General features: G+C 30.4%; 1 protein-coding gene across 8 annotated transcripts in view; it reads left to right on the top strand.

Moving 5' to 3' along the window:
* The window catches only part of LOC124530166, a 206,892-nt gene that overhangs the window by 171,763 nt on the left and 13,273 nt on the right, over positions 1-21,856 (top strand). For 7 of the 8 annotated variants that reach the window (XM_047104169.1, XM_047104166.1, XM_047104168.1 and 4 more), the window contains 2 exons: positions 15,000-15,157; positions 21,760-21,804. In XM_047104169.1, the coding sequence (XP_046960125.1) occupies positions 15,000-15,157; positions 21,760-21,804 (203 nt within the window). The remainder of the gene's footprint in view (positions 1-14,999; positions 15,158-21,759; positions 21,805-21,856) is intronic. The other variant, XM_047104163.1, reaches the window with a different exon arrangement.

Below are 21,856 nucleotides of genomic sequence, written 5' to 3'. Positions count from 1 at the left end.
CATAAATAAAATTTTAACAAAAAGAAAAACCGACTTCAAACAAAACAGTATTTTAAAACAAATTAAAATGCACTAAAAAGTAATAAAAATAATTGCATATTTAACATATTTTTGAGAGTCCTCCTAGGTAAAATGAAATGAAAAATATTAGAGTACTTAAAAGTCGCTTTACGATTATATAATGTAGTTATAGTTATTTTTATATTTGGAGCCGGTGTCAGCCAACCCTATACTATACCTTTCAAAAAACAATACGAGAACCCAGTAAAAAGTTATGAGGTAACAAACCAAAAAAAAAAAAATACAGACGAATTGATAACCTCCTCCTTTTTGAAGTCGGTTGAAAAATTATAATACATTATGAATTATTATAATATATAGGTTATTGTCTCTTATGTAACATAAGTAAATAAACAATTCCGATATAGTTTAAGGTACGAGTATAAACAAACTCAGTTTGTTCTATATTTTGTTCCACTATTAGTAATAAGCCTTGCGTGAATGGACATTGAATTCCATAGAAAACTAAAAGCTGAGTTTTCGAAGTAATACCGCAAATGAGATAGAAAAATCATTTCCGAGAATACTGTACTAAATTAGATAGAAAAGTGATTTGTGCGGATGAGTGTATTCACGGCCGAAAAGTGGCTGTTGTTAGCAAGCGGTTGCTTGGAAACGTCGGAGGCACACTACATCCGGCGCCCGGCTCAGTCGACTCCCGCCCGCCCTCAGTTGCGGGCTTAGTGCTTACAGCGTCATGATATCCTAGTATTCAACTTTATTTGTCAGACCTTTTTCTGTTCAGTTATTTATTTTTTGACAGTTTTCGTTATGTAAAAAATATCAATGTGATGTGACTAAAACGTTAAACGTAGTGATGTCATAAAACTTTTAAAAAGTGCATTATTTTTTTTTTATAATTTTTCAAATCCATTTGACGATTAAGAAGATTAGCTTTAATAACAATAATCTCATATGCTTTCATATTTTTCTTAGAACTGCAATAATTAATGAGAATAATATTTTATTATTGTTTTCTGCTCCATGCAAAGTTCTTTCTATAAGACCTTAACTACAATGTTTAATTAGTGAAGATAAAAAGTGTGACAATTATTTTCTATAATTCAATGTTTAGAACAAATTCCTAAATTGAATATTAAAAAAATGGATATAGTACATCGATTACATTACTTAGTTCTGTCTCAAAAGTCGGATTTAATGACTATGGAAAGAGAGCAAAGGATGCGTATGCGACGGCAATCAAGTCTTCCCGAATATAGCAAAGCTAACAAAACCAGACAACGTCTCGAACAAGCATATTTTAATGACGTAAGTTGGATATTTCTTTGATACATAACGATTCCTTTCTTTTATTACCATATAAAACTTTCGCTATCATAAAACGCACACATACACCGTGTCATTATACTCGTATTTTAAAAATATTCACTATGTAAAATACTTCCAAATTGTTAACAGTTTACAAGGTTTTTTTACTTTTATTAATTTTGTAGTTACCTATATAGCACTAATGAATACCAAAGATATATAAATATAATTAGTGTATAAATTTTTCACACCAAAAATTTTACCAACCAATCGAATTGGATTTTATATAAACAAAACTCAATGAAACGTTTCTTTTATTTACAAGTTAAATGTCGAGTAAGCAATTATTCTAAATAAAAATGATGTCTTTAATTTTAATTTGAAAGGATCTTTTTTAAATCACATTATTTTCACACGTAATAACAGCCCTTTACATTGCTATTAAATATGAGTAAGACAAAAATAATATTAGTAATTTCATTATAGTTAGTAATTAATATAAATAAATGTTTGGACGCAGCATAACGAAGATACCGTTACCTGAATATTTAATATCCGTAATACAAGTATATTTTATTTATTTTTTTCTATTTAAGAGACAGATGTTTGTGTTTAGATTTTTAGTGTTCACCGAACACGCGAAAACGGGTAGACCGATTTGATTATTATTAAACATTGTTCTATTGTATTAAGTCCCCAGGAAATTTAAAGAAAAATAAAACACCTTTTTTTAAAATTTATCTCAGATTTTAATTGATTTTCACGGATATATATTTTTCTTGTATAATCAATTTGTTAACGCTCAATCGAATTATAGGAATATATAAGGCAGTTTCTTTGCTATAAAGCAATGCTCTAAAACATTTCTCAAGTTTTTTTACAAACAAGACACTATTTTTGTTAAAAAATAAAAGTTTATATATATTTAATAAACCCAACTGAGAATCATAATAGCTATTGCTATTAAGACAATAAACCTCTTTATTTTTATTATATAATTCTCGAAATATATAGACTTACTAATGTAATTATATAAGCAAAATTTTGTAGAAAAAGACGAGTTTGTAAACAGTAAAAAAGTTATTCTTAATTGGAATATATGTATAAAATACTCATATAATGCGGCAAAGAAGGTTCGTAATCGATATAAATTGTAATAGCTAAAATAATAGATAATAGATAAGAAAGAAAGAAAAAATCAAAATAGAATTCAATTCCTCAAATTAAATACGGAACCGTTAAATGTTTCTTCCACAACTCGTGAGAAATCGCAGCTGACGTACGTAACATTATTTTCATTCAAGTTAAGTATCTAATACCAACAAATAGATAACTTAACGTTGAACACACAATACACGTGTACTTACAATACCCGTGTATCTTTAATAACTTTCGTCGAATGCGGTAAAATAAGAAATGAAAAAAATATAAGAAATCTGTATTGCAAGTCTCTTAGCGATCGTAGAACAACTTATCGATCTACTCTGTGGTAGGGCTTAGGTAAACAACAATACTTAGTATAGAAGGGTGAGAGAGCCAGGATACTACATACCCAAAGTACATGATATCTCAGCTCCTAAGGTTGGTGGTGCAATGTAAGCAATGTTTTCTTACCGAGCTAATGTCTATGGGTGGTGGCATAGTGGTTACCACCATCTGCTTATTACAACATTTTGAGTTTATGTTCAAATTTATGTTCATGCCAAAACATTAATGTATAATAATATATAAATAAATGATACGTCATAATGTAAAATGATTGTTGTGTTTTCCATTCAATTTATGTGTTTTTTATTAAATAAAATACATGACATTTTTACCGTCACATTAAAACATACGCCTACGTGAAAATAATAATAAATAAAACTCGAAATAACACTACACTAATAAAAATAAAATGCGAGTTAATTCCATGCATTTTTTGTAAATTGCATTTTATGAACATACCTGTCCACTTTTTAAGTGTCTGTTTTTTGTTTGCCGGTTATTCTCGGTAGAATCTACATTCTGAACCAAGCCGTAGTACCTTCACTTTTAATGTATCTATACGATTTTAAATTGCATATCAGATAGAATCGAATGAAATCGAATAAAGAAATTTATTTATTTATTTATAATATATAATATTTATTTATTTTATTCGATATAGAGGCGTTGCACTTATTTATTGATTACCAAACTAAACTAGAACTAGATATATGATTATTTATATTCAATATCACAAAGAAATAGCCAAGTAGAGATCGTTTCACTCATAAGGTATTCTATGTACTATGAAGTAATTATATAAAAAACACTAATTGTATAAAAAACCTATTTTTTTACTCACAAGCCTCATTTCAAGGATAATTTAACATAATGCTGGTAAATTATTAGGTAACTCTTGAACGAGTGACGCGTTATTATTTAAAAACAAAATGACAAAAGCGTCATTTGTAAAAATACGTTTTGTAATTCTGTAAATTAATTTTGTACGGTTTCTAAAGCTTCACTTTTTGCGTCACGAAAGTTTGTACTTTCATGTTTCGTTTACACTTGTAAATTATTGGATTATTAAGAAAGAAACTACATACCTATACGTAAATTATGAACATAATACTTGATCAATACATTTCTGGAGTTAAGATAGAGAGAAATACATGGATATGTTCATTTACCTACGGATGCAGCTCATTCTGTAATATATTAAAAAAAAATCTTTCAAGCGTTCATCCGCCAATAATGTGTAGTAACACATTTATTATTTAATCCATTACAATCCATATTTTTTCTAATAGTTACAAATATAATTCCGGTAACAGTTTCGTTGAATTTGTAGTAATAAGAAGATTAAAATTAATAAGGCGACACAAATGCAATTAAATTATATTTTTGGAGTGATTGTAATTAACTTACTACTTATTAGCACTGTACAATAGTCAATAATAAAATGAATTTGTCAAAGCCATATTTTCTATAGATTTATTCCTGATTGAGTTATTGCAGTTGGCCTCATTGGCCTTTATAGCGTTGCCAGGCGAATAGTACTAGTCTTTGCCTTGAAATTTGAGCCGTCTCGGGCTCGCGTCATAACTCACAAGATGTTTCATTTTAATCGCGAACTTTGTAGAAAGTTTTTGTTCTAGTTATGTACCACAATGATCCAACCGTAATAATATATTTCGTTATTATGTTACACTATTTTGCGATTGTTACGTAACTATTACATGTTTTACAAATCCACAAAAATCTCATTACACTGCTTTTTGTATTTCTTATATTTTTCCCATACCGTAATCGAAATATAATCTTTTTCACTTGCGACTGTTTTATAACAAGATTATACTATCTATCATATCTAGTTAAAAACTCTCTCTAAAACATTCTTATTGAATATTATATAGAATAAAGGTATACATTTTTATTTATTTATTAAGTATATAAAATCTAATAATAAAATCACGTTATGGTTTATTATGAAATATCATCTGACCTTTCAGCGGAGTACTAGCAATACTAGTAGAATATCATATATGTATATGTATTGCAGAGATTGACTATGATTGTAATGTAACTCGTAATATCAGTTGTCGTATACGAGTAGTAACTTGATATTACTTTGCAGTATAAATTAGAAATTCGATCATATTATAAACTACAATGCTGACATATTTCGACTGCGTTATTTTAACTTGATAAATCTTGTGATATAAATACAAAAGCTATTGCAAGAAATTTAATTTTTAACTATGTATTTTCATAATTTATTCATACTTTTATTCACTCTAAACTCTAATTCTTTCGTCCATTGACCTCTACAAATATTTTTAAACACACTTTAAAACTTTTATAAATAATATTATAATGTTTTCAACTGTCGATCTCATAAGTAAGACCAAGGATTTATCAAGATTGAATGTGTTGCTTATGCTTTATATATTTTTCTTTTCAACACTGTAGTCACTTGAACTTATTTTCATATAAACGATCTCTGTCTGAGCGCTGAAAATACAGAAAATTATTTTTCTTTTTTATGTATCTATTTACATTCGAATTATTTTACATTTTTAACTGATATTAGAAATTAAAAAAAAATCGTATATGTGATTTAGGTTACTTTAGTTAGACTTTTAACTAATAAGCTGAGATGGCCCAGTGGAGAAGGAAAACATCGTGAAACCCGCATGTGTCTAATTTCATCGAAATTCTGCCACATGTGCATTCCACCAACCCGCATTGCCACAGCTTGGTGGAATATAATCCAAACCCTCTCCTTAATGGAAGAGGAGGCCTTAACCCAGCAGTGTGAAATTTACAGGCTGTTACTTTACTTTACAATTATCTAGCATAAGATTTTATGGTTACGATACTCACATTTTTTTAATTCCACGCATGAAGCATATAAAGGAAAAGCAATCAAAGTAGACGATATATGTTATCGTTGCAGTAAGAATTAAATACGAAACAATCTTATTTACAACCGAGCACTTTTGGCAACGTTACGCTTGTATGGAAACCGTAATGTGCTTTAATACTTTAAGATAATTATAAAGAAAGGAAAAAAAATATAGATAAAATATACAGTACCGCGGACATCGGATAACCCATTCCTATGCCTATTCTTTGTTGATAAGAAGCTTTATAGTCCCGACCTTTATTTGTTCTTGACACGAATCACGATCCTGTTCGTGAAGCAGTTAACGTTCTTTTATTTAATTTACGTTAATTAATTGTAAAAAAAATAACCCGAAAAAAATATTAATAAACATGCAAAGTAATTCATCGTAATATTATTCTAGTAATGAGTACTCTGTATTTTTAGGTCAGTAAATTCGTTTAAATGTGTAATTTGGTTTTTGGTTTTCATTGTATTGTATTCTTATCAGAAAACGCCTGTCCGAAACGGGAAGTAGAGGTCACGCAACGTCGTGGTTTCAGGTCGCTGTACAACTGTATAGTTTACTAAATTCGAACAATCATGATATAAATATATTTTAGATATTACTTTAATGAGCCGAGATGGCCCAGTGGCGTCATAATCGATAATTGCGGGGTCAAACCCAGGCAAGCATGTTTATAATTCATCTCATGCTCGATTGTGAAAGAATACATCGTGAGGAAACCTGCATGTGTCTTATTTCATAGAAATTCTGCCACATGTGTATTCCACGAAACCGCATTGGAACAGCGTGGTCGAATATGTTCCAAACCTTCACCTCAAAGGGAGAGGAGGCCTTAGCCCAGCAGTGGGAATTTACAGGCTGTTGTTGTATTACTTCAATATTAAATCAGCATTAACATTAAATATCCCATTTAATTAATTCCATTTTACGCGTTCTTCCCTCGAGACTAAGCAGTGCGGCTATAATTCTAACACGATTCTAAGCGGAGAGATTGCTTACTGACCTTCCTTACTTTGTAGTAGGTGTTTACCTTCAGTTAAATCTGTTATCACTTTGTATATCGTGAAACAAACTACACGATCTGAATATATAAATACTAATATTAAGTTAACGTTCTTTTTGTAAGTGCTAGCTGAAAAATTGTTCTTAAACAGTAAACATAAAACTTGTACCAGAAAAAGCAGTGCGATTTGGAGAATGTTTAATACATAGCTGTTTTTATTGTACACATTAAAGATACTTTTATAACGTTTCTTGGTAAAACTTAGATTAGTTATTTACCAAATAAAGAAAATAAAAATGAATAAATTTAACAAATACATAATATCTTCAACTATCTCTTGATTTATATTATACTGTTATTAAATAGCATATTCTCGTCTATCCTACATATAAATAATACTTATATAGTGTATGGAGAAATAGGTACGCAATTAACGGACTGAAATAATACCAAAAAACAAGCATTCGAAAAATAAAATGCATGAATCTTTTGCCAGCAGATATATAATAAAAAAAGTGTAATTCAAACTTTTTAGAAGTGTAACGTAATAATTAAATTAAAAATATTTTTATTTTCTTTTTATCCTGAATGATTTTCGTTTCACTGAATTTTAAAACCAAATAAATCTAAAGCAGATATAATATAAAATGAAACTTTTACCAAGAATTAATGCTACCATCATGTAACTCAATCAACATAGGTATAAGTGCTGAAATGGATTTATAAAAGTATGAAAAAATTATGAGTCATTTACTTAACATTGTAAGCAAGGTACAAATCGTACCGTTTTCAGTAGAAAGCTTTCTTCGAGATCGCCTTTGCCATTATCCGTTGGTTTAGAATTGAATGCATTTTTCTCATAGACGTAGACACAAAATCTTGTTATTGCGATCTCGTGAGTGAAAAACGGCAACATTTAATTTAATATGATACGATGAATAATTCAATATGGAATAGTGAATGCGCTTAAAAGAAAAATATATAAAGAAATTAAAATGCATCGCTAAATAATAAACGAAGATCTTTATCTTGAAGCTGATTACTAATTAAAATAGATTATTTTGACTGAAAAATTATTATATTTGCTTCAATAGTTAATAACTTAATTCGTTTATTTTTTTAGGGCGACGGAGGCACGAAACGTATTAGTAATATAACCTGAATACCTTTTATACCTATAGTTTTTATGTGGCAATCAAAAGGTGTGATATAAATTAGTTCCATAATATGATTTATGTTTAATTGTTTATGGTGTAATCCTATGGATTATGTATAAAACGTATTACATTAAATATTACTTATTAAAACTAAAACACAAATATATAAACAGTTAAACTAAAATTTAAGTAATTAAAATTGTCATTTCACCGAATTTCACTTTACCAATAAATAAACGAATACGATTTCTTGAAAATAATATTTTCATAGAAGACAATCGTTTAATTTGTCCATATACAACTAATGCCACTTCCATTATTATAATGTTATGTATCCCAATACCGAGTACTGTATCTAGTTATGTAATTAATAGGTTGTTCTAGTAAGTGATCAATACTTGTCTATAGTTCATGTTCTAAACCTATCAATACATAATTGATATCGTGTATGCAAAGTTGCAAACTGCTCACTAATATGTTTTGATATTTTGTAAATATATGTGAATAATTTTCTTTAATTTAACGAGGTTTATAAATACATATTAATGACATATTATTGATATGTATACTTATAATGTATTTATAAGTATACATATCATTAATATGAAACACTCTATTAAATAATATTTCATTTCTGTTAATTTATTGAACATTTGAAAGTCTATTTGATATTCCTTTTCAGATCTAAACTATTCTTGCACTAAGCGATAGTCTTGCAAGATTTGCCAAATGTGTAGGCCATTTCAGTATAACATCGTTTTATATAAATGACACTAATTTTCTTTTCAAAATTCAAGGATTAGTACCAATCAATGTTTACGAAAGCAATTAAAAAGCAGCTTAAAGCGCTTTTAAAATCACTACATCTAACAATTCTCAACGAGCAAGCGAGCCTTTCTTAATATATGCAACATTGTAAGCGCTATGTTTATAAAAAAGAAAAGTTAATACTTATATGTGACAAATATGAAAATATGCAGTTTCGTCATAAATTCTCAAAGGCGTATCAGCACACCTGACGCCCGCGTTGGAGCATCTAGTCATTATAAGAAGTGGTGTTCAACCTCTAGTGTGACGCTAACAAGCTGTTACGTAACTTATTGTTTTCGGTGCCAAAAGGCAGTTATTGTTATACCAAATATAATTGATAGAAATCCAAAACAAACACTAGATAAATTAATAGTACTATTGGGTAATACCGCGGAAATATGCGATACGTTCTGGTACAAACTCGTTAGTCATAATAATGTGGAATAGTTAAACCCAGAATCGCAAATGTGATTTATTGATTTATAACGTTCAGCAGAATTTAGTTTTACGAAATAGAATTAACAAATTGTGCGCAATAGAAAGATTTATAACTACGCAACAACAGCAATAGTGACGAACTAATATTGCTTTTATTTTATCGACGAAAATAGATAAATGATATGAGATAGTCGTCGTAAAATCGAGATGATAACTTCGATTTGGCTTTTCATACGTTGTTCGTAACTATAACCTAAGTTATATTATCTTGTTTATATTGCAAACAAAATTGGTAACCGTTAAAGTTCAAGGGTCTTGGAAATAAAAGGCATGTAAATTACTTGATTTGCATCACACAGTTTTTAAACTTAGAATTAAAGGTGATTCTTTATTCCAAAGGGCAGAGATTCCCTCTGTGGACTTAAAAACTATCACCCGTCGGCCTTTTTTATCGAGACTGACATTGCAAGCATTAATATATTACAAAAAATTATATATTGCATAGAGTTATACAATGAAACATCAGTTTCAAAATCATTTAAACCAGTTACTTAAATATGAGCATATATTTCAATACCAACATAAATGTACCACTAGGTTGAGATTCTTATGTTATTCCTAAAAATGTAAATTTAATCAAACGTACAAGACTACTCCATCATCATATTTCACCGCCAAGGAGCAATAATTAAAGTACTATTTTGTTCCGATTTGAAATATCCTGTAAATTTTCATTTAATTATATCAGCGGAATTAATGAAAAGAAACTTAGCAAAGTTATACGGTCGGCTGCATGTCTGACATCAACCCTCAACGAGGAAGTGAAGGCTTTTACTGTTGCTTCGTTTCCTCGGTACCATGTGGAACGCTTAGGAGCTTACGTGGTCGATGTTTGCACTTAAAAATCCCTTAGTCGGCTTTTACTCCCACGGGTGGACATGGTGTCATTTTACACAGTAAAATATTACTCTGCCTTTACGTTATTTATTTTGATTCCTGCAGACGCTACCAGTATTGACTAACATACTTGAAAGAAGAATCTCAAAATCTCATAGAATAATAGTACCGTAGTAATATAGCCACAATATAAAAGCCACATTTATAAATATTGATACGAATGTAAGAGTTAAAATGTAACGATATCCACTGTGACCTAATTTCAAATGTATATCGAAACCAGACATTGATACACGTGACCAAATAAATTGGCGATATTCGTTTGACAAATATTTTGACAACTGTGATTGTTTTAAAACTAATATCAAGATTCTCACTGAGATAAATATATTATTTATAAGCTATTATAATTTTTTTCCTTCCAGTATATGATCATTACAATCCGGGTTTTAAGAAGACTTCAAGCCATCAATTAATTCCATAAAGTTCCATTTTGAAGGTCTTGAGTTAGACTATCTGTAGTCACAAAGGAGATAACAATCTTAGTGCCCAAGGTCTTGAATTTTTACGGGCTCAAGGTCTGTAGGCGTTGATGACCACATACCATCAAGTCGAATAAATACCCCCGGGAAATTTTACGAAATAAAAATTTTGGGAGGATTTTTTTTTCGTAAAAAGACGGGACGAGAAGCTAGTATAATAACGACAAGTCTTTTATTTCGCAAGCTACTTATTACACGTGACAAATGGCCGGGCGTCTGGAGCATCTTATAGTCAATATTTCCATCTTAAATTTCTTCCAAAGCTTTTAGTCTTTCGACAGTAAAGTCTGTTGTTCCGTCACTTAATGTTATTCAACTCATATTTCTCGCATACACGAAATTAATAAAATGATTTTCAATTCAATACTTTACGATGTTGTTTAGATATTTTATTTAATATGTATATTTTAAGAGGGCTGCATACATGATAAAATTTATGTACTAAGTATTAGTATTAAATATGTCTTTGACAGACAGTTATTAATTAAATTATTATCACTACATACTATAAAACAAAGTCCATTTCTCTGTCCCTATACCCCTGTATGCTTAAATCTTTAAAACTACGCAACGGATTTTGATGCGGTTTTTTTTTAATAGATAGAGCGATTCGAGAAGAAATTTTTATACATAATACATGGACAATATAGTAAGGATACTAGAAAAATTCTGTGGTATATTTAGTATTAGCATTGCACCCGTGTGAAGCCGGGGCCGGTCGCTAGTTATTATTATGTTTTTGTTCGTAACGGTCTAAAATTTTAGCAAAAATCTTTTGTAATTTGAAAAAAAAAAATTACAGAATAGTTTCTTTTATTACATTTCTTGATTCATAATATAAATAGATATCTGTAGTATAAACTATATATAAAAAAGCAATTTTGTTAGGCAATTTCACATGAAAATAACATTTGAAGTATCTGATAAAACTCTATTTTACTTGAGTAACTTTAACAGTTTCTGATATTGGTTCTATAACTTCATTTAGTCTATCAAGTACGAGTGACGGCCAGCGTGGACGTGAAAATTGATTTATTTCAAAGTCACGTCGATATAAGTAAGAATTAATTAAATATATTTGTATATTTGTTACTGGAATTCCGATTTTTAAAGTTATTTCTTATTAAAACACGTTTTTAAAAAAAATTGAGATGAAAAAATTTAATAGTTATTTTTTATTATAAATATATACAAATTATTAGTACTTCAACAAAGCATAGAATTTATTTATTATTATTTTAAGTAAAACAGTCACTTGGCAAGAAATATATACTTTTCCTTGCATAGTCAATGCGTTGTTAAAATCGAAGATGCTACCTTCAATGTGTCCAATATCAATATGTTATTAGTATAACCTTTCACATTGGAAAAAGTAATAATGTTACTAGATCAGTCACCCTTGGAACCGATTTTGCATTATTTATTTACATGTTTCATGTTACAGTAATTGGTAAGTGGGTGGTACCTACACATGTCTCTGTAAAAAGGTCTACCACCCGGTGTCAGGTAATTTGGATTTTTACTACCATTGTGACGTCTTTTGAGCGCCTTACACAAGCGAAATATCACGCTTATCGAAATATGGTTCAAAATATGAAATAAGTGTGAGCGAGTAATAAAAAGTAACTCTGTCTCTTTCTGGCTTTTCTTTTTTAGTCTTTACTTCTTTCTTAAACCGATTTAGATGAAATTTGGTACAGAGCTTGTTTGAGTACCTATGTACCCACCTATGTTGTTACCTCTCGAGGGGCTAAAATCGTGGATTTTAGAGAGGGAGAGGTTCGTGTACTTTGTAAATTTATAAAACTATCTGTTTTATAAATTACGTGCGGGTAAAGTTCGCAGGTTCAATTTGCAAATAATAGCATGTTTATGTTTCGTTAGAATCGACTTTCCAAACCGGCGGTAGTCTTAGATTTTTTTAAATATTTCAACAAAACGATTCGTAACTAATTTATAAGCCTACTTATAATATAAATATTTATTTTGATTTTTGATTGTTATTAGCTTTCATTGTTAACAATATTAGGCACTTATTTTGTAATAATACAAAGTATCAAATATAAGAATAAGCGACAGAATTAAGACCTGCGTGCAAGCAAGGGTTTGTGCATAGATTTGATCGACTTTGTCGTAAATGAAGGTTATTCAACTCGAATTATTTATTTCCAGTCTATAATTCGCCTCATTGACGTCTACAATGACTTTGCGTGTTATATTAGGTTGGGGAAAAAGTCTTTTCGCATATAGTATGTATGAACTTGTAATAAAATCTCTTTGGCTATACCATTTGTATCTGGCTGGTTTTGGTATCATTAAAAAGTTTAAATTTTAAAGAAGGCACTTCCAAATTCAAATTAGGAATTTGTGTGATTTTCATTTGTTTTTGTTGTTGTTAAAATGAGTGAATCTAAAGAAGAAATTCGATACATTTTAAAATTTTACTATAAAAAAGGTAAAAATGCAACTCAAGCCGCGAAAAAAATTTGTGATGTTTATGGACCTAATGCAGTATCTGTGAGAGTAGCGCAAGTTTGGTTTAAGCGTTTTCAAGCCGGAAATTTTGATATCAAAGATGCATCTCGCTCTGGTCGCCCTGTTACGGACAAAATTGATGCCATTTTTGAAAAAGTGGAGCAAGATCGGCATATTAGTAGTTACGATGTAGCTGAAGAACTGGCAATTGACCACAAAACGATTTTGACTCATTTGAATAAAGCTGGGTACACAAAAAAGCTCGATATATGGGTGCCTCATGAACTCACTGAAAGAAACCTAATGAACCGTGTACTCATTTGTGATTCTTTATTACGACGTAATGAAACCGAACCATTTTTGAAGAAGCTGATAACTGGTGATGAAAAGTGGATCACATACGACAAGAACGTGCGAAAAAGGTCGTGGTCAAAGGCCGGTCAAGCTTCACAGACTGTGGCAAAACCCGGATTAACTCGCAACAAGATAATGCTGTGTGTATGGTGGGATTGGAAGGACATCATTCATTATGAGCTGTTACCGCCCGGCAGGACCATCGATTTAGAACTGTATTGCGAACAATCGATGAGATTGAAGCAAGAAATTGAGAGAAAGCGGCCAGAATTGATCAACAGAAGTGGTGTGGTTTTTCACCATGACAACGCTAGACCTCACACATCTTTAGCCATTCAACAAAAATTACGAGAGTTTGGCTGGGAGATATTAATGCATCCGCCGTATAGTCCTGACCTTGCACCTTCAGATTTTCATCTGTTTTGGTCTCTGCAGAATTCCTTAGGCAGTGTCAGGTTAACATCACGAGAGGACTGCCAAAACCACTTGTCGCAGTTTTTCGATCAGAAGCCCCAAAATTTTTACAGCAATGGGATCATGTCACTACCAACAAGATGGCAAAAAGTTATGGAACAAAATGGCACCTACATACTTTAGTCAAATGTAAATAAACTAAAAAAAAACTTTTTGAATTTTCATATAAAATACGAAGAAACTTTTTCCCCAACCTATTATTTTCGATTTGTCGAGTACAACAATGACATTCGCTGTAAAATAAATATTAAATAAAATATCAAACCTCGATGTAGTAAGCAGTCCACAAATTACAAAGACTTATGTGTGTATAAGAAATAAGCGTATCGTTACTACGGTTTCATTCCGTCTTGCAGTAAGGTCACGTTGGCAATAACGTTGTACTGAGAAGCTAAAATGCTCTTCTAAGTTAATAAATTAAACAACAAAAACTATACAACTCTTGACTCTTAACATATTAATAAAGTCGAGTTACAGACTGTTTATATATCCTCACTGACCTAAGATTACTCCTTTTGAGATCACTTGGAACTTATTCCATTTTTGTAGATATGAATGTGCCAGATTTTCATTTGACATATGAAAGTTTCCATATGATGTTTTTTTGCCGCGCCGAGCACGAGATGAATATATATTACGAACACAAATTAAGCACATGAATATTCAATAGCGCAATTAATAATTCTTCAATTAAGATTCAAGAGTTGCAACCCTTGGGCTACATCGACTATTTAATATTTTTACATAAGATATAACAAGGTTTTAGAAACAATTTAGATGTATCTGCAATATGAAATATTTAAATCGATAAACCAATTATATCTATTGTTACATCAGACTGAAAAAATAGGTCTAAATCTTGTTATCTCGATAGCGAAATCGTGTTTCATACCGACTTGGCACGATTCCCGGAGCACTCGCTAACTGTTTCAATTATTAAGTTCTCATTTGGAAGTTGTTGTAACTGGTCTGTATTTCGGTTGAAATTAAAATTTTGACAAATCATCATGTTTTAAAATCGCTATATATCCTAGAATTTGATCAACAAAAATCGACTTATATGAAGGCTCTTTTGTTGATTAATTGATTGCGGGCAAACCTAATAACGCTCAAGTTATTTTTTTGCTTTTGTTTTTAGAGAGAGCTATTCGCGGCTAAAGCAGACAGCAGCACAACCGCAGCTGATCGGAAGTTATCGTCCTCATCCGCAGGCAGCATGAAGAATAAGTGGCTCAAAGCCTTCCGTAGCCTCAAGCCTCCAAGTGCACCCCCACCTCATGCAGCGCCACCGGACAAGTAAGCAGCTAACATTTTTTTAAATTAAAGTTTTACTATGTTAATTTTTTTAATGCAAAAATACAAATTAAACTTGATAAAATGTATAACATTTTTTGAATTACGATCGTGTTTTGTTAACTTAGTTCTTCATATCATTTCATACAATAATATTTAGGTGACAAATCAATAAACGATACTGCATAGCCTCACTCAACTCTAAATTATACTGAAAGCAACTTGTATTTACTTGGTCGAACTATCATTTAATCTGTGAACCTTCAACAAACTTAATCGCAAACTTTTCAAAATGTGATAACACCGCATTTCCACGCTGCAACGGGGAAGTTGATTGCATCCTGCCAGCGGACTTCCACTCGACATTTACTGATGTTCAAGTGAATACTGTGAACATACGTGTGTTTATCTCGCCATTGTTTTATATTCAAATTAAGTAATATAAATTTAAAATCGTTTCAAAAGACAACACATCATTATCATTACATAGTGTAAAACAAAGTAGCTTACCGCTTTCTGTCCCTATGTATGCTTAGATCTTTAAATTACGCATTTGATTTTGATGCGGTTTTTAAAAAAAATCTAATCTGTAGTATATTTATTATCAGTATTACACCCGTGCGTAGCCGGGGCGGGTCGCTAGTTTAAATATGATTTGTGTAATATTAAACGTATTTCTAAGTAATAATGCGAATTCGTCATACGGGTGGTAAATAGTGATTTTCATAACTAACCTAGAAGTGACCTTTCGATTTCGAGGAAGCAAAATGTCATTAACTATTTCAATTATCAACCATGTTGGTTGGGCGCAGGCCTATCTAGTTAGAATTTTCATTAAAGATGACTAAACGTTGTTCCGAATTATGTCAAAATACGAAGAGATTATTTTACGTTAATCTATTTAAATAATATTGTTTGCGTGGCGCATATCATATTTACTGCAGACTTTTTTATATATTTTAACATAATTAAACTAACGTACTTATTTTCGTGTCAAAACTCTTTGTGTCTATTTATTTTACTACTTATTTATTTTGATTATAAATTCTTTCAGAAATGTTTTCGGTGTCCATTATTATCTTGATAAATACAACGTCGAAAGAATAGATTATCAAAACTATTTTATTACATTTTCGATGTATTCAGCATAATGTTGATGTTAATAATTTTGAACAAGATATAATATTAGATTTTTTTAGGCAATAATAACTTGGAAGTAGAGAATACAGCGTGTCGTGGTTTCATAAAAAAATATAAGACGACAAGTATAACAAATATAACACAGAAGTAATAGTTGGAAAACGGTTTCGTCGTTCGTGTAAAAGTAAAGGACAATACAATTTTCCATAAGACTTTGTTCACATAAAAGAACTCGTGTCTCATATTATATTACGACCTCCAATATTGTGTGTTCTGTTGTATAAAGTTTTTAAATTAAACGTTCAACTTTTACAAAGATAACTTCGATCTGTGGGATGGCTGTTTCTTATTGTCTAATCAATACTAAAATTACAAAAACGAAAGTTTCCATGTCTATCTGTTACGCTTTGACGGCTAAACCATTGATCCGAATTTGACAAAATTTGGTGTAAAGCAAGCTTGAATACCTTAGAAAGACCCCTCTTCTTCTTCAAACTTACACGAAAATATAATCGGGAGAAAATTAGTAATTTATAAAAAGTTATTGACGATCGAAGAAGAATAAGTAGTATATATATAGTTATACTTCGCTATTTTTCATTTTCAAATATTAAAAATTATATAACTTTGAATAGATCAGATTGGTAAAATTTAAATGAAATAAAACAAGGCCTTAATTGCTTGCTTAATGTCAATAGAAAAATAAGTGATTTAATGATAGGAATCGGAAAAAACAGAACCATTTCCAACATTCGACCTGAGTATATTTTTTATCATCAAAAATTAAATTGAATAAGACGATATCAATATTGTGAAACAGATTAACGTTTAAATTTAATTAGCACTTTTTTATCAATAGCATTATGTATATTTTTCTCAATTAAAAAATGAAAAGAACGCTCCGAGAAACAAATCCATCTTACAAATTATAAAGTGTCCTTTATAATTTGTAAGATGGATTTGAACTCTATAGTAGAATGTAGTCACTTATGTGTATCGGCGTTTTAAAAGCCATTACATTTGTCTGGGATCCATGCCATGCCCCATGTTTTTATAGTTACACTGGCGCGCCCGTATACATTACTATATGTAGTTTTACAGTTCCGAGTAATAAGAAGTATAAGTGATTGGTTTACTTAAGAATAAGTGAGTGGTTCCGTACAAACCGTACGGAAACTTCTTGTCCAAGTCGACTTGCTCTTTTTATTACCTAGTAGAGGACTATGTACCTACATAATAAACAGTGGAGTTAGTATTCGTTAATTTTCATTATTAAATTATAATAATTCTATTTAATGTTTTTACTCCTACTTCTTTATTTTCTGTTCTTTTCGGCAGAATACCGAAACATCCAAATAGTAATATTTTTTGAAGTTGAAAAACGAGTTGATAGACAAAATATAAAATAATTAATTATATTTCTTGCGACCAAGAGTTATAAGAAATTAGTTTTACTTTAGTTATCTCTCATTCAACTATAAAATCTAACATCTTTCTGTCCGACACGAGGAGGAGAGCCAGTTGGTATGACTAAGAGAGCGTTATCTCGTTTGCCGTCACTGTGTATCCCAAGACTCTTCCATAGACGATTCACATCATAAGTCCTCATTAATACTATACAAGATGATTCAAGACATGAATAAAAAATATAATCTTCAATAAAATCACGTCTAATGCAATAAGACAGCGAACTCAATCAATCAATTGATTGAATTTTAAATCCTGATGAATGATGAATAAATTATAATAAAGAAGAAATTCAATAAGCACTCGAAGTGTACAAAAATAAATTTATTTATTTTATTTATGTACATATATGTAGGATGTCATTACCTCTGGAATTCTTGGAATGCACGCTAAAGTTGTTTTAAAACATCGAGATAATTATATATTATGTTTATAAGAATTTCAAATTAAGTTTATTATAGTTTTGTTTAATTTCAATAAAAACTAATTGAACCATAATTAGTTTACTAATTATATGTATTGCGTTAGCTTATCGTGTAGCACCCTTACAAAGCACACAATAGGTGACCCTCAAAGAACTTTGGTTTGTTAAATTACGAAACCCTGATGTTATGGTATTTCAAAGTTGCATGAATTTATATCATTTTTTTTTAATTCAGTAAATAAATTTAGATTCGAATAAGAAATCATTCAACAGTCGGTTTATTTAATTGTCAGCTTATTAATTAGAAGTTGTTGCCCGCGTCTTCGTTCGCGGTTTAAAGGTTCGATGTCAAGCAAAAAAGTAGCCTATGATATGACCTTTATAGAAATTCATGTTTGCTATATAGCAAATTTCATGAAATTTGGTTCAGCGACTTGGTAGTAAAAGAACGACAGACATAGTTACTTTCATATTTATTTTATAAATATGAAAGTTTAATATTTTTGTTAGATTATTTATATATTTATTTTCAGTTCTGTTTCACTATACGACCTCTGGAGTTGCTTACGTGGTTAATTAAATACGCTTAATAATAATTCCTTTACTAAGGACTTACTACAAACCGCGTTGAGATGATATGGCTATGCATCTTTGTATGGTGGTTAGGCTTTGTGCAATTCCTTCTGGGTTGGTACCACCCATTTATTGTATATTCCATCACAAATATTATTATTTTTGTGATCTGGTTTGAAGGGTGAGTGTCAGTGTAACACAAGTAGTCTTCAGGCACAACATATATAATGCGTGATAATCTTATGTCCTCAAATGTTGGTGCTGTATTGATGATATGCGAAATGATTAATACTACAATGTCGGTAGGCAGTCAGAATCACTTTTACAATTAATTTTAGTCTGCTTACCTCTATGTAATAAATAAAAGCCTCTGGCGGAAGTAACGAAAAATTGAATTATGAATCTATGTAATAGTATATTTTTAATATTAGATAAATAATATTCAAAAGCAAGTTCGAACGTGTGCATCCAATATTACGTGTATACGACGTCATGTTAAGCGAAATTGAACTAGATTGATTGTTATCCGTAACACAAAACGAGACTGCCCCACATAGCATCGATCATCGCAAACTTAGATACAGTAAATGCAAAAATTGACGAAACATTTTCAGTGCTAAAATATGAAGTATTTGATTTTAAAATCGACGCATCGTCATAGCACTATGAATATGTTTTGTTTCACAAATTCCATTATTATATTTCCTATATATTATTATTATCCCATATAGGGTATTCTGGTTTACTAATTTACTATTATGTAACTAGAGCGACAAAGATTGTTGAAAAATAGTAGAATGTAAAGATGGAGTAGGAAATGAGATATTACGTTTGAAAAACTATTTTAGATGCAATTCCAAAATGGAGGCACTTACGAAGATATGAGGCGAAGTGTAAATTCTAAAAGAGCACGAAATCATCACTCTCTGAACTCACAGATTCCCAAACTTTCCAGATAAACCTTGCAAATGACTGGACATAAAAGCTCACTGAGAAAGTATTTCACGATATTTTGACCGCCTGTGCTTCCTTCTACAAACAATATGTTTCTAAATGGTTATATCGACCTCCATGGTCGAGTGGTGTGTACACCGGTTTTCATGGGTACGCCACTCTGAGGTCCCGGGTTCGATTCCCGGCCGAGTCGATGTAGCTTACCATTAGTTTTCTTTGTAGTCTTGGGTCTGGGTGTTTGTGGTACCGTCGTTACTCCTGATTTCCATAACACAAGTGCTTCAGCTACTTACATTGGGATCAGAGTAATGTATGTGATGTTGTCTCATATTTATTTATTTATTATTTTTATGAGTTAGACAATTATTTTAATTTGAAAACGCACAATATCCTGTTAATTTTCACAAGGGTCACCGCTAGAAATTGTGTAAGTGAACTATAATCCTATATATTAATCGAGTAACAGATTTTCAATAAATAATTATGTCAAACACAAATAGGATTAAACGGTCAAGAAACGAAGTCGTTACAAACGATTTCAAGCATTTATTTATACGGCTTCAAATCGCCGTCGTTAAATGTGATTAATATTTTTCTTTGTTTGTATTTTATAAGTATTAGATTCGATAATTATTTGTAATTAGACAGATTATATAAGTACGATTTCAACGGCTTAAATTTTTGTGAAATGTTTTTATTTTTATAAATCCCTGATACATAAAGTCGCTACTACGTTTATTTTATTCAAATACAAAATTTCTTTCGAACAAGCATCGAGAAATTCAATTCTCAAAATATTCAAGGTTCAGCGCGGAGTAAATAAATATAGACTTAGATAAATATAGTTTTCTACGGCGAGATAACGAGGCGTATACAATACATGAAGAAATGATGTCTTCATTGAATCGGAAAGAAGACTTCTAAATGAAATATTGACACTGGCTTGCAAACTGGAAATATTTTATTTATCTGTTATACAACCAAATCATACAGTTATTCAAATATGGAATCTTTATCGTAAAGACGTTAAACATTTTTTTTTTCAATTCTTCAAATTTACGGCCAATATAAAACTATCCCTTGCAGTAAATATATACACTCTACTACATTATTTTTTATTAAAGTAATACAACCAAATTATCTTTAACTCAATACGATTTAATTGATATATGAGTAATATCCCTATTTTTATAATGAATACTACTAATAATTATTCTATTTTCGTGTACAATATTTATATTTGGGTTGATGTATTATGTAAATAAAATTAAATAGTTCGTGAAATTGTTTTATACTTTTGTGTAAAACTATCAGTAATTGTTTAACTTTGTAAAATAAGAATTCCGAATATTATTTTATTATGCTAACTGATATTGTATTAGACAAAACGATTATTCATTTTCTTTATAAATAAATTCAGTACATTTGAAATAGTTTTACAAGATTTATGGGTATGCGTAAATCAAAGGCTACAGCGCTATTACAGCTGTGTTAAGTGTAAATATTTATAAAGCTCTACTAGCGACTTTATTTACAATAAACTATGTACCGACTGTAATACGATTTTCCTCGTCCGAACTATTTTTTAACGCGGTCCACTATTCGATTAACAGTTTTAATCTGTTTTGTAGTTTACACGTTGTTAATAAAATAAATTGCCAACAGCAAAAAAACATTTTATATACTTTTTATTCAGTAGATCTAAAAACTTCGATAAAAAATTACTTTAAAGACTGACGTTTATTGATTTGTCACCATTTATTAAAAATTTAAGCCTTTTTATTGAACATCATTTTAGTTGTAAGTTCGTCGTACAAAAATATACTTTATTACAATAGTTGTAATTCGATATTTCCATAGCACGATTAACTTACAACGATCAAATCTGTGATGTTCACATCGGACGCTTGATCAGCCTTTACAGTGTGTGCATAAATAGCAACGTCACAGACGCATAAACACATCACAGATTAAAATGCATTTTTAAATATGATATAATTTAACCACTTATCATGTTCATTTTGATGTTCTCTTCTTGCATCATAAGAAAAAATCAAATGTACCACGCGGTGTCTACGGTTATGGCGATGAGGTAAACATTCCCTGTAGGTGTAAACAGCCTTCTATGTAACCTGACATATAAT

Source organism: Vanessa cardui, chromosome 6 (genome assembly GCF_905220365.1).
Source record: "Vanessa cardui chromosome 6, ilVanCard2.1, whole genome shotgun sequence".
NCBI lineage: Eukaryota > Metazoa > Arthropoda > Insecta > Lepidoptera > Nymphalidae > Vanessa > Vanessa cardui.
Note: the sequence above shows the minus strand (reverse complement) of the source record. Positions and strands in the feature narration are given on the sequence as shown.